This window comes from Knufia obscura, assembly GCF_036327395.1.
Source record: "Knufia obscura strain CCFEE 5817 isolate CBS 148926 chromosome Unknown scaffold_3, whole genome shotgun sequence".
Taxonomy (NCBI): domain Eukaryota; kingdom Fungi; phylum Ascomycota; class Eurotiomycetes; order Chaetothyriales; family Trichomeriaceae; genus Knufia; species Knufia obscura.
In genome coordinates this window covers 1,205,365-1,218,991 of record NW_027042689.1, presented here as the reverse complement: position 1 = coordinate 1,218,991, position 13,627 = coordinate 1,205,365, and the positions used below count along the sequence as shown (strand labels likewise).

Here is a 13,627-nt window from a genome sequence, read left to right as displayed (position 1 = left end):
AAGTACTTTTCATATCTCGTCTCGCTGTCCCCATGGCAATCCTCGCTCTCAAATACGTCGTTGTTCCCAAGGCCATCGACTTCGTGTCTTTCTTGCTTGCCAGACGAATTCGGAGCTGGCATAGTACTTTCTTCCAATGTTACGTCGTCATCACTGGGATATTGATCCTGTGAATTCTCGTCAGAGGGCACACCATTCGGCTCAACGATGAAATCTGTCGGTCGAGGACCAAAGGTCTGGCAATATTCGCAAAGCATTGCATTAGCAAATATTGACGTCGATGAAACGCGACCACACTCATAATCGATGTGCAGACGACCTCAAGCCTTCTGTACTGCTGGGTCACGGCTCCTGAAGCTATCGAATTGCCGCCGCATGCAACATTGAGGGGCTCGCGACACGCAGGAAAAAGCATGCGTGGTTCAAGCCGCCCACGTACCGGAAATTCAAAATGAGCGGTTCTGACCAAAACTTTGCCGCAAATTTCAGGCAAATTAAGCGCGACGAGGTGCTCACATTGAGTTTCCGGTACGTGCCGCCCTCTGGCGATCAAGCCAGTAAGCTCAGCACAAGTTTAGGAAACTTAAGCGATTCTATGAGACTGGCTGTCTGCTACGAGCCTGCGCATGGCAATTTACCTGGTGAGGCCCGAGTGCCAAGGAATCTCGGCACTATATCCAGATACCGTCACTACTACTCGTAGGAACGCGCGAATGATGCTAGTCACTGCTCTGTAGGTGAATGAGTATGACTTAGTCAAGTTGACGAATATATCGAGCTCATTCACCAGAATGGCCATACTTGACCTCCCCGATGAGCTGCTGGGCGCGATCCTCGATCTGTCACGCCCCTACGCTTTCGAGAGCCTTGCACTAACATGTAAACGACTGTACTCAGCGGCTGGGGACCTTTTGCCATATCACAACAAGCTTCGTTGGCAGTATCGATCCTTCAGCTTCACTGAAGACCCTAGCGACGTGACAGGAATACATTACATGCCGCAGCTCTTACTCGAAATTGCTAAGGAGCCTGTCATTGCTTCTTATATCGTTCATGCGGATCTAGGTATACGGCACTTGCTTGGCCCAATTAGTCGGCACGGGAGGGGTGATCAACGAAGCAAGGATATCATACAGCAAATCTACTCAGAAGATGGGCAGCGCAAACTGCGAAGAATAGTGAACCGATCCTCATATCTGCAAGCCATACGCCAAGATCCTGTGGAATGGGCTGCACAAATCTCAGCCGATAAGGATGAGTACAAGGACAAAGTCGAGGTTGATTTCCCACTTGCCTTTCTCCTCACGCTGTTGGTCAACGTTGAGTCCCTGGTCTTACCCAGTCGTTGGGGACCATCCTGTGTCGAACCTGCAGAGGCTCTAGGTGGTGACTTAGACAAGGTACAGCGAGGTGTGGCAGATTTGATACAATTGCTTGTTGCTAGAGCGAACAACAGCAACCTCAAAGAGCAACCTTTGCAGAAACTGCGGGTACTTTACCGAACCCCCGACGTGGATACCCAATATGGTATCGGCATGCTATCCATCGCACCGTTCCTAGCACTAGATTCATTGCGGGAGGTCTACCACGAGTCTGGAGTACACGAGAGCTTTGACATGTCGCGTGGGGGTTGGGATCGATACCCAATCCTTGGACGGAACATTGAGGTCATGCAACTCGACGACTATGTTGTCGACAACAAGGCCTCACAAACGCTCTTCAAGAATATGACAAAGCTCAGAGATTTCAGATTTCAGTACCAGATGAAGGATGATATAGGAGATCTCTGGGAAGCCGAAGGCTTTGTCGCAGACTTGTCGGCAGCGGTTGGGGGACATCTAGAGACGTTGGTGTTGACTCAAGGCTGGATGTATGCGAACAGTACTCCTGTCAAAGGATTCTATGGTTTCAACGTGCTGCGGAACCTGGAAGTTGACACGCAGCTGTTCTATGAATGGGTGCCGGACGAACCAGACAGTGAGAAGGCTAGTGCTGCGTCAAGGCTCATGGACATGCTGCCGGACTCGATGCCAACATTGAGAACTCTCCGTGTAAACACGCCTGCGACAGAAGATGACTTCACTTGTCTGCAGGCATTGTTCCAAGGTTTCGCAACAGGAAGAGACAAGCAGTTCCCAAATCTGGAGCAGGTGAGTGTCATCGTCGACAAAAGAGGTCCCTTTGGCGACATTCTCCGAGATGGCTGGCAGCAATATGCTCAATTGGCAAAGAAGTTCTGCGAGGGCATTGGTGGTATCACAATTGGGGGCGTCGCATGAAGGGGCTGTGCTCGAAGCTCCGGAGGGTGCCAAAAGCTCCGGCTGCACGTTTAGTAAGTGCCAGTGCTTGAAGACCCTTAGCGAGGCATTGATAGAGAAAGTGTGAACCTCATTACTATGGGAATTCAGCCGAATGACGTCCACACAACCCTTATCAACACCTTGCTTAGGTCAGCGTACTAGGTACGAGGGAAGACATTATTCGCAGCACTGAAGTCCTGCAGCAAAGGAAGTCCTGTTTTGCTTACCTCATTCCATCAGACGCACCGCCGCTTAATGCCTGAGGCTACTCGATAATACGGTGAAACAGCGGCTTATACGGTAGAACATAGGAGAACATAGGCAAATTAAGCGGCGGAGCGTCTAATCGCTGAATTTTAAAATTGTTAGGAACGTATAGTACAAAATAGACATTCTAACTTCTACAGCAACACCACTTGACTAAAAAAGGCCTGAAATTCTGGGGATGTGTGCCTAAATCATAGACGGAGGTAGCTGAGGTACTAAGAAATCGCCGAAGCGAAAGGGCTATCTTTAACTTAAAAATTTCTACAGCACTTTCCTATACCTAAAAAGCTGCCTTCCGTTTCCCTTTACCTTTCCTTCTTCCCCTTCTAACCTTTCTTTTGTACCTAGCTTCTAAGGATATTTAGTACTTTATGATACTTAGAAGATAAGGGGGGGCTAAAACTTACTAGGTAGTGATAGAAAGGTAGAGGTAAATAGGAAGGTAAGATTATACCATATTTTCGCGCTATTTAAGAATTCAGCGATCAGACGCGCTACGCGCTTACTTACCTTCTCTGTTTACCGTATTATCGCCTAAGGCAGCAGCGCGTAGCCGTCTGATGAAATGAGGTAACTGTTTTGCCCAGTATCGTCGACGACATGCACCCGCCAGACCAACCGAGTGAGCGGTCGAAGCATAATTTTGGGCAGGTTTACCGCTCACTCGGTTGGTCCGGCGGGTGGACATGGTAACGAGTCAAATTTTTGGGAGGCACAAGGAGGCCAGTGGAGAGTCGAGTCCACGACAATCAACGACCGCTTCCATCATAGGTACGTAATTATGGTTGCAGATGAGGCGCGTACTGTATTGACTTCAAGCGTGATTTGTAGAAGGCACGACTACGGCGCCCCTTTCATCCCTATACCGCAATCGATGCTTATGACATCCTCTCTAATCTCCTCGTCGACACTGTGTGATATCGCAACAATGCATGAACCAGTCCAGCATCCTGATATATGTCAAAGGCTGTCCTCCACGTGCTGGCACTGATATGACGATCGAAATCAGCATTCCTCCCCGCTGATCAGACACATTATGCGCAACCATCACAGTATACTGAAATTGGACATCCAGAGGCCAACACTGCATACTGCGGTAGCTTTACTCGCGTGCGTTAATAGCTTCAGAACTGATCAGTACCTTCCTCTGAACAAGATCAAAGCATGTCGTAAACAATTGCGCGACAACCACACATGTCGTGAGCCGTAAGCCTGCTAAGGCCAGAACGGGTACACCTGAGATGGTCTGTGAGGAGGTCCACTTTTAACAGCGCCGAAGAGCAGGATTCAAACAAACAACCTGGATTTCGAATCACCCTCATGATAATAGGGTACTGAAGATGTGCTCGGGTGAAGTCCGACCTTAGTGGACGGGATATATATGGCAATTGATCCTGGCAGTTTCAATCGACGGAATGATTTAGTGAAGAGCTTGAGGTAGCGTTGTGTCTACGTCCTTCGTCCGAGCCACGACCATGGTGCGACATTCGATATACAGCCAATCGCAATTGGAAAAGAGGATCATGGCAAGATCCCAGAGCCGACAGTCAGCTCGAGTGAACAAGGTATGTTCCCGGTAGGAATAGCGTTTGCGGTGTGGTGCTTGGATGAAAGAAGAAGAACACTTCCTGTTCCTCGGCTCCTCTGAGTGTCCTGTGACCACAAATGCATGGGGCAAACACTCCAAACCGATGTTACCTTGATGGTCTTCTGGGCAGGAGTCAAACTTGTGGGGGAAGCAACGCAGGAATGCTCTAGCAACGATTTCGTCACAACAACTGCCTTGAAGTGGGTTGGTGTGAGTTGTTATGCATAAGAACACAACGCCGGCAGATCTCCGCCCTTGCTGCATCGCAGAATCCACTGCTTCCTTCACGCAACAAGGGTTATGCAGCAGGGTTGCAATTTTGTTCCTGCCACCTGCAACAGGGGTCTAGCGTTCGGTGACGATGAGCAGCACGTACGGTACAATGCTGCGGCTTCGGAGGAGGAGCTCTATATTCCTATGGTCTTGCTCTCATGAACGAAGAGAGTTTTGTTACTATCCTCCAGTTCCCATCTGCCAGCCCTCACCGTCAACCCAGTCCGCCATCATGTTGTTCACTCAGGCCTTCATTGCTCTCGTCGTCGCTGTGGGGTTCGCCGGTGCTGCTCCCATCGAAAAGAAAGACGATCTTGAGGTTGCCTACAGTCCGGCCTATACCTACAAGTACAATGGCGGAGGCAAACGAGAAGCTCAACCAGACGACGCTGAGATCGCCTACAACCCGGCTTATAGCTACCAGTACAATAACAAGGCCAAGCGAGAAGCTCAACCTGACGACGTTGAGATCGCCTACAGCCCGGCCTATACCTACAAGTACAACGGCGGGGGCAAACGAGAAGCTCAATCAGACGACGTTGAGATCGCCTACAACCCGGCTTATAGCTACCAGTACAACAACAAGGCCAAGCGAGAGGAATGAACAAAGTGTATGTGATGTCCCGCGCCTGCACCTTGTGCCTGCAACTAGTACCAAAGCGCAGAATATGGATACTAGAACACGCTGACTGACTACGACGTTTAGCAGTGAGCAGCCATGGTTACGAAGGCGGGTCTAAGCTGGTTGTCTTGGGTTAGCAACCTTCAATTTGCTCAACGGCACGGTCACGGTGGAACGCCAACCGATCCTTGGAAAAGTCTTGGCCCAGTAGTGTCATGTTAGACCTCAACAGACATGTGAATCTCAAATGCCATACACTTTTCAAGCTACTGTTCGGTCAGCGTGCTACACATGTGCGTACCTTGTTCACAAGATCTTTGGCAGAACACATATACCGACGCTGTCTGATGCATCCATGCAGTACATCGCGTCCCTGGAGGTCCAGTTGGTCCGTCGTAGTGTTGCAGAAGATCCTGGCTATGAGCCTTGGCAAGCCAACCAGCGTATTCAGTTATGGTCGAAGCCGTCCTTTCTTTATGCTCCACAGCATACACTGAAAGTCAACTTCACTTCTTGAACCCCATTGTGCTCGTTGGCTTTCAAATCAAGAAGCGTTGAAGCGAAGTTACATCAGAATGTACACAACTCCACAGCCGAGACATCCTTGTACCGCTGACTGACAGCGGGGCGGACCTGTCCGTGCTTGCGTACCATTGGCAGAAATGCTCAAATTCTATTGGTGCGGTAAGGTCGAATCGGCTGCTAGTACCTACGCTGCACAATAGCCTCCACAGATTGTCATGGGGTGCGGGGTCCCTCGCACTCGCACTGGGACTGCACTGGGGTATTTAGCGTGCTGCTCGGCCGATGCCCAGACCTACCAGACCAAGTCCTGCACATGACGCCAGATCCTTGGTGTCCTCCGCCCCCACCACAGTACAGCTAGCATACCTTTTCTCGCGAGTAAACTCGTGGATTGATGGGCGACGTTACAGTAGACCCAACAGAACGGATATGCATGGTGGCATGCTCTGAGTTAGCGTAGCGCCTCTCGTGTTCGTACTTGTGGACTCCTGCGTGGTACCGTGGAAGGCGTCGGTGACAGTCCACACCAAACAAAGCAACACTAGGATACTGAGAAACGTCTCTTCTTGCCGAGCGTAAAGACACAGCCATCTCCGAAGTCGGCTCAGAAGTCCGCTGAGACTGTCCAGCTTGATGGCTGACGCCAAGGAAATCTCGAAGGCAGCGAATACCACGGGTCACGGCACAGCAACCGCACAGTACTGAAGGACTGTTGAGCTTGTCGTCCCAGACATCCTCAATCTGCTCGACACAATTCAAAGGCCGAAGGAGGCATGTTTCACCTGAAATATGCACCCGTAGCAAGTGACGACGACGATCAGGATGCTGAGGATCAAAGGCACGATCACAAGGATACCTACCTCATTTCAACGATAACTAATGGTAGTGTATAGACATAGGAAACAACTCTCTCGTCTGTCACCAGGTTCATCACCATGGCTCTTTCCCATCACCCTCACCTGCATTCTCATCACCACCTGCCTCATAACAGCCTACCTCGCCGGCCTAGCCAAAGGCTCCATCATCACCCGTACACAGTCCCATAATCCAACTCTCTCTCACGATGGTCGCTGCACCAACCCCCCAACGCGCCGCGAATGGCGCACCCTCACTACCCGTGAACAAAGAATTTACATCAACGCCGCCCTCCGCCTCCAAATCAAACCCTCAATCCTAACCGGCAACGGCACCCTCAACGACGACCTAGTCCACATCCACCAACTCATCGGCTCAGCCTCCCATAAATCCGCCTCTTTCCTCCCCTGGCACCGCGCCTTCCTCCACGTCTACGAAACAATCCTAAAGACACACTGCGAGTACCCACGCGACATGACCCTCCCCTACTGGAACTGGGAACTCGACTGGTCCTCCCTCGCAACCTCCAGCATCTTCTCCGACGAGACCGGCTTCGGCGGCGATGGGAATGAATCCTATCCACTCGGTCCCGGCGACGGACGCTGCGTGACCACCGGTCCCTTCGCGTATAGCAAGCGGCTGTGGTTCGAGGGCAAGGTAAAGCCTCATTGCATGGGTCGCCGGTTCGTCTACTTCGGCACCAACGAGGGCAACGCCATCAACGGTAGTTGGTACGCACCGGAGGTGATGGGCCGAGTTCGACGTGCGCCGGACTACCAGACATTCCGTGAGATGTTAGAGGGGACGGTCCACAATGGGCTGCACTGGAGTATAAGGGGTGACTTTGCGAGTTTCAGCGCGGCGAATGATCCGATTTTCTGGCTGCATCATGGGCAGCTTGATCGGCTTTGGTGGGAGTGGCAGGCGCGGGATATGGAGGTTAGGAGTACGGAGTATTGGGGTGTTCCGGTGGAGACGGATTGGCCTGGTGCAACGACGTGGTCGTTAGAGGATGATATGACTTTTGGGGACTTGTGGGGGAATATCACTGTGTCTGAGGTTATGAGGACGGATGAGGGAATTTTGTGTTATAGATATTGAGAGCGAATCGTTTCTTGTGTCATGTGGTTTTGATTTAATCTGAGTGGTGGCTCGCGGCAGATTTGCTATTGTACAAAGCGTAGAGCGGTCCGGTGTCACGACATTGCCTGACGTCTGATGAACCGTCGATAAACCCCGACGTACCGTTCCACGACTCTTCATGCTCGACGAACGAATCAGCTTGGCAGAGAATCGACTATCCTCGGTCAGCTTCGTGTCCATGTTTCAAGGCTTCACGTTCGTGGACTCACCTGTCGAAGATAGTGCATGCAATGTGGCCAATGTCTCGAAAGACGCCAATCCATAACCATCAGCTTGCGCTCATACCCTTCCTGAAGAGCCATGCGCATCTCGCGCAAACAGTGCAACTGATGGAACCTGAGACATGTCAGCAAGTGCTTCTCAATCTGAGCAACAACGAGCGTACATCGATATCGCGCCGTATTCGATGTCGTTGTATCTTCCGCCGTGTTCCTTCAACACAATAACGCCGGCTTTCTCGATTGCCTCGCCTCCCCACAGATCATCGAACTGGTGATCAAGAGACATGTAGTCGAACTGACGACCGTAACTTGTTGGAACTGCTGGGGCCTGGTCTATTGCGATATGTCGGACATAGAATGTGATCAAGGCTAGCTGAGTGAGGAGGAGGACGGCGTTGATGATTGTCCAACCATGTTTAAGCAACACTGTGCGGATGTGCCTGCGCCGCTGGAGCTCATGGCTCTCGATCACGAGGTCGACAGCATCGTCGGAGGCGTCATCCTGTGGCAGGTGCTCGTAGCCCATGGTACTGCTCTGACACAGTGTGAGGTAGTGGGAGGGCGTATCACGGATGCTTCTGCGCGCCGGCCAAGGGACTTCATCGAAGCATTGTTCGGCTGATGGTCGGATGCTGTGGTATGTCCGTCGTCATGCGCTCCGCATCGGAGCTCTTGTTCGGGTTCAATGAGTTCCGAAACCGTACAGACTTTTCCATGGTCGCCAGTTTGCGCTTTGGTGTAGAGTAAGGTAGCACCGACGTGCATCTGCCTTCGAGGCGCTAATGTAGGCAAGGATGTTTCCGCCGTCGTACCTAGCGCTGTCGGTACATTATCCACTGCTTGCCCACTCGGTAATCGACCTGGGGTAAGGTCGTATTTTCGTGCAGCGATCTGCACAACGCTAATGTAAGCAAGGGTACGTCCGCCATTGCAGGATTGATATACTGTACACTAGTATACCAAGGACAGTTCGCTTTCCGTGAAGAATTCTCCACGCTAATATCCTTGCATTCCCCAGAGAGTCAATGTGACCACATTTGATGCTGACCTGCGATCGCACAAGCACTTACCTTGGTAGTCTGGGGTATACCCTGTTGCGCGAAGAAGCCGACATGCTCGCGAAGCAGTCATTGCAGTAGTAGTGACATCTGCTTGATGAGAATGTCATGAACAATGGCTGCCAATTGCTGGCCGAGGAATTACTCCTGGTAAAAGATGTAGCATTGCAGATTGTGGATGTGTTGAATGAGACTCCAACCCTTGAAGGCTTCCTTCGCGCGTTGCTGGCTTTGTGCATAGTGGTCATTGTTGAAGGCCTGCAGAGAATACTACCTTGCGAACCAAGTATCTTGGAGGGTCTGACTGGCTTGCCCAAGGCACGCAGTACTGGGGGAAGCGGTTCTGTGGCACCCGCAGAGAGACAGGCTCTTCTCGACGAAGCATCATTTCCGAACAGCAGTCAGAGAAAACCTTGGAGTTGGTGGATATCAAACAGCTAGCAACGGCGTCAGCAGCGAAAGCACGAAGTGTTCGAGCAACCCGTCATTACTATATCTTGTGTTGGTTCTAAGTCGTGAAGGTTATGGCCACAAGTTGATATCAACATCCACTTCACGAGTCGATTCGTCATGGATGAAACTCTGGATTCGGAGAAGTTGCTGGGAGACAGTTCCAGGAGCTCGTTGTCGAGTCATGATGAGGACTTGGTAGTACAGCTGCAAGCACGTCGAAGGACTTCTAAACTCATTCGGTGCTACCAATGGCTCACTGTTGTTCTTGTCTTGCTTGTGCTAGGCTCGAACATTGCCTGGTATCGAGTTTTCCAAGCTGCAACGATCGAGACCAGCTTCGTGCAAAGAACAAAGTCAGAAAGCGGCGAGCTGACATACTATAAGTCTTCCCTCTGCAGCGAAGTCAGCAAAATAGCTAACATACAGCACTCCTAGAAGAGGGCGATCCGGAAACAATACTAGTACCATTTGAGCACGATTGGACGAAGCTCGAAGAAATCGACAACGTCGATGGTTATCGGTACGGCGACAAACATTGGGATCCTCTGAAATGGGCACCACGTAAGTGTTTTCGTCTGTGCTAAGTAGGTTTCTGCTAACGATGGCAGCGAATGGTTCAGCGGTCGCCATACCCAGAGAGATGCAAGCAGCTTTGAAGCTAGACCCGGGCGCTGCACCGACCACAGAAGACCCATCCAAGGCCCACTACCTCGTTGCTGGCTACCATACTATGCATTGTATGGTAAGTAGAAAGCAATAATCGAAGCTGTACATCGCTGATGAGATCGGTAGCATGTTGTGCGTGATTCTATCTATTATCTGAATGGAACGCTGAAGGAATGGCCCGGACCTGGACCGTTTCTGGAATCGCATTTACTGCATTGCATCGAAGCTGTCCGTCAGGCTTTAGCTTGCTCTATGGACCCAACGCTGATTCCGCTCGACAATGTTTGGCCAGGTATACCAAATGGGCAGCTGCATGTATGTCGGAACAGTGAGGCGTTGTATCGCTGGACGAATCGTTATGGACACGCCACACCTGAGTTCACAGCGACCCTCGAGGGACCCCATACCGAAGAGTGGTTGGAAAGGAAGAAGATCATGAAACAGACATCGGCGGATGCTTCGTAACGTGCTGTCAGCGTGCGCCCATCGATGGTTAGATGTACAGCGCGAAATGATAATGGAGGCTTGCGCCTCAAACTTTGCTGAACTTCCCATACTGCTAAGCGCCTATTCAAATTGCTCGTGCTCGGGCGATTTGTCAGGCAGGATCGATCGGCCCTGTTCTTTGCGCGCCTGCGTACGTCCTATCAAGAAATCGTGGTATGAGGTCGATCGAGAAACCCTAGCCTTATGAGTGAGCCTGCCTCTATGCGCGAGAATGCCAGTTAGGAATATTGAGTGCGATCAACATGTCCCTCCGCACAGGTCTTCGAATGGTTCGCTCACCGTTTCACAGGCCACATCTAACACGATATTCGTGAATATATCAGCTGTCTTCCCCACGAAACGGCCAACTTGTTCGCATCGTATTTTACAAGGAGGCGATTGCAGTCAGCTGAATTCGTGACGGGGCTCCTTCAGAGCTTTGGTATGAGATATCGACGTTTGGTAGCTCTAGAGTTCGTGGAAGACAGCAAGCACGTTTGAAGCTTCATTGTTTACTTCGCAGATTGCTAAGATCTGCTGCAACATACTGTAGAGAGTCAACATGATGGCGGAAATTAATGTACAGGAAGAAGGTTGGACTGCACCACTTAGAGTCTCCGACGCGCCGTATATTGTTCAAAGAAGGTTCACCGAGTTCTCAGTCGAAAATGCAAACAGAACAAACTTGGGGCGCGAATGCAGTAGTTGTTCGACCTCTTGAAGAAGACATCTGGTGCTGCGACATACAGCTGCTCATCGATCTTCATTGATTGATGAGCCGAAGATGCTACGCTCAGTCAAGATGTATGGCTAGTCTTGCCCTGCTCAGCTCTCAAAGACTACCACAATGTGAGCTTCCTATAATCAGGTCGACGATTCGACCTGCACCAGGTTTGGCCTTGAACCGAATCGCTCAGCAGACACGTCGACTGTGTCCTGCACATGCTCGATGCTTCTCCACGACGTTGTATCTGGGACCGCGCAAGAAGCCAGGATCTCCAGACTATCCAAACTTCCGCAACGAGACGAAAGACCAGCGACTAGTCAGAGAACACAAATTGTTCAATCCGTTCTCTTTCGAAGACAACAACCCTCTCGCTCGACTTACGATTCCAGACCGTTACAAGAAGAGAACAACACAGCCAGTCTCAGAGACACCCAGCGCCGACCTCGAAGAAGAGTTACTGTATCTGGCGACCCATAGGCCCCCAGGAGCACGAGTACTCAACATTCTTGAACATCTGATTGCAGACCGTCGAGAGCGACCGAACGCATCTCACTACGAGGCCTTGATCCATGCCAATGCCTCTCCTGACCAAGGATCGCCACACAATGTGCAGAATCTCTTGCAGGAAATGGAAGCGAGTAAGATACCTATGAACGTAAACATCTACACTGCTGTCCTACGGACGCTGGTTGTGCATCCAGATACCGATCTCCTAGACCAGGTTATCGCATCATGTGAGAAAATGTGGATTCCACTCGATTCTGAGATGCTACACCTCATCTCCGCGACGTACCTGCGCGCAGGCATGCCTGAGCTAGCAATGGATTATTTCGACCTAGTCGAGGGCAACGCCTCGAATGCTGTGCAGTCCGGGTCGAGTCCGGTACGGGGTGCCGTAGAACCCTCGGGCAAAGTCGAGCTATGGCTGTACGTCCTCTTCATCTACCATCTAGCCATCCAAAGAGACTGGGATGGTGTTATTCGGATGTGCTACCGGCTTAACGACGACGAGACGCTTGAAATCCCTTTTGCCATGAGACAGATCGATGTCCCGCATAGCTTTTGGCACTGGCTTCTCGATCACGTCGTGACTACTCGCCACTCAAGAAGCCGCAAGCGTTTCAGCCAGCGTTGGCTGATGCTGTGGATCTGTGATCTCTGGGTCCGCCGAGCCTGGATTCGACCAGCCCATGATACGTGCCTCAAATTGCTGCGGGTCTGTAGCAAGCAAGGTCTTTACCAGAGTGCAGAGCTTGTGCAGTTGATCTTGCAAAGCTCGAAGCGCAATGGAAGGCATGTCATTGAGGCTGGGCCTGGTAGTGGAGAGGCAGGAGAAGCTAGAGACGAAGCAGACCTTGCCAGCGAAGCAGAAATACGGGAGTTCGTGCATTTGTCCTATGAAAATGCTGAACCGAAAGTTCCAAGGATGACCGAGCGCGACAAGCAGCAAATGTTTCCGCACTGGTGGATGTTTGACGATACGGTGGGAGTGGAGAAGGAGACCGGCACGCCCATTAGAATAGATGCATGGTCAGCTCTTTCCGACGGGAATGATCCTGGGAGAGCCTGGCCTAGAACCGTCCGCGAGCGAGAACAAGAGCAGAAGCAGAAAGAAGAGCAGGAACAAAACAGGAAAGCTGCAGTCCAGCAGAAATACCCTGGTCAAGTTATGCTCGCGGTACGAGCTTGGCCTGGACAATTGCAGGATGATCTGGACGCGCTTGCTTCTCTCAGAGCTGCTGTCAGCCGGTCCGACGAAGAGACAAAGATCGAGCAGACGATAGAGTGGATCCCATCCATCGCGGAACCTGTGTCGGTAGAACCATATTCAGCACCCCAAAATGACGACTGCACTGCACCCAAAATGGCCAGCGAGATCGAATCGCAAGCATATCTACCGTCCGAACAGATGGCGTCAACCGACGCGGACAGCCTTGCGTTCGGAAGGGGCAACGATCGGAACACCCACATAGAGCTGGGAGAGGTGCTGGCGACAAACTGCAATTCCCTCGCCTCCTCGTTCCACGAACCGTTCTTTCCGCAAGATGCCGAGGGGACCACGTGTGAGCCTGTACCAGTCGATAGCGTAACGGCCGGTCTACTTGCAGATGGTGACAACATCAAGCCGACAACAAGCTGCAATGAATACGCTGACAACCTGGTCGCGCAGCACTCAGCGCAGTGTACGAGCTCCGAGCCTCAGAGGAGCGACCGCAACATTCCAGCCACGGTCACGAAGAAAGGAACCATGACGTCTGATGCATTCTTCGAGATGTTCGAAGCCAGCCTGGCTGGAGGAGGTGGAAAGAAGAAGGGCCGGTAGTCTACCTGGCACAGAATCATACGTACCAAAAAACAGTATTCGTTCTGATGTTGCTTGTCGTCCCTTTCCACTAAGCTAATCATTGACATTTGTGGATCGAGTAGAGTTTTCGGGGTTGAG

The 13,627-nt window shown here is 51.3% G+C and overlaps 6 protein-coding genes across 6 annotated transcripts; 5 read left to right on the top strand and 1 right to left on the bottom strand.

Moving 5' to 3' along the window:
* Positions 1 to 791: 791 nt before the first annotated feature.
* On the top strand, positions 792 to 2,279 carry PMZ80_003523 (uncharacterized protein; the record flags this gene model as incomplete). The annotated part of the gene is made up of 1 exon (XM_064871952.1): positions 792 to 2,279. The coding sequence occupies one exon, from the start codon at positions 792 to 794 to the stop codon at positions 2,277 to 2,279; it is 1,488 nt and encodes a 495-aa protein (XP_064732332.1).
* Positions 2,280 to 4,660: 2,381 nt separating this feature from the next.
* On the top strand, positions 4,661 to 5,032 carry PMZ80_003522 (uncharacterized protein; the record flags this gene model as incomplete). The annotated part of the gene is made up of 1 exon (XM_064871951.1): positions 4,661 to 5,032. The coding sequence occupies one exon, from the start codon at positions 4,661 to 4,663 to the stop codon at positions 5,030 to 5,032; it is 372 nt and encodes a 123-aa protein (XP_064732331.1).
* A 1,422-nt stretch (positions 5,033 to 6,454) lies between these two features.
* Positions 6,455 to 7,531, top strand: PMZ80_003521 (uncharacterized protein; the record flags this gene model as incomplete). The annotated part of the gene is made up of 1 exon (XM_064871950.1): positions 6,455 to 7,531. The coding sequence occupies one exon, from the start codon at positions 6,455 to 6,457 to the stop codon at positions 7,529 to 7,531; it is 1,077 nt and encodes a 358-aa protein (XP_064732330.1).
* A 402-nt stretch (positions 7,532 to 7,933) lies between these two features.
* Positions 7,934 to 8,320, bottom strand: PMZ80_003520 (uncharacterized protein; the record flags this gene model as incomplete). Its single annotated transcript, XM_064871949.1, has 1 exon — positions 7,934 to 8,320. The coding sequence occupies one exon, from the start codon at positions 8,318 to 8,320 to the stop codon at positions 7,934 to 7,936; it is 387 nt and encodes a 128-aa protein (XP_064732329.1).
* Positions 8,321 to 8,960: 640 nt separating this feature from the next.
* PMZ80_003519 (uncharacterized protein) lies at positions 8,961 to 10,436 on the top strand (the record flags this gene model as incomplete). Its single annotated transcript, XM_064871948.1, has 4 exons — positions 8,961 to 9,270; positions 9,732 to 9,866; positions 9,914 to 10,047; positions 10,098 to 10,436. 4 exons carry the CDS (start codon positions 8,961 to 8,963, stop codon positions 10,434 to 10,436), a joined length of 918 nt encoding a protein of 305 aa, XP_064732328.1.
* An 827-nt stretch (positions 10,437 to 11,263) lies between these two features.
* Positions 11,264 to 13,507, top strand: PMZ80_003518 (uncharacterized protein; the record flags this gene model as incomplete). Its single annotated transcript, XM_064871947.1, has 1 exon — positions 11,264 to 13,507. One exon carries the CDS (start codon positions 11,264 to 11,266, stop codon positions 13,505 to 13,507), a length of 2,244 nt encoding a protein of 747 aa, XP_064732327.1.
* Between the last annotated feature and the right edge of the window lie 120 nt (positions 13,508 to 13,627).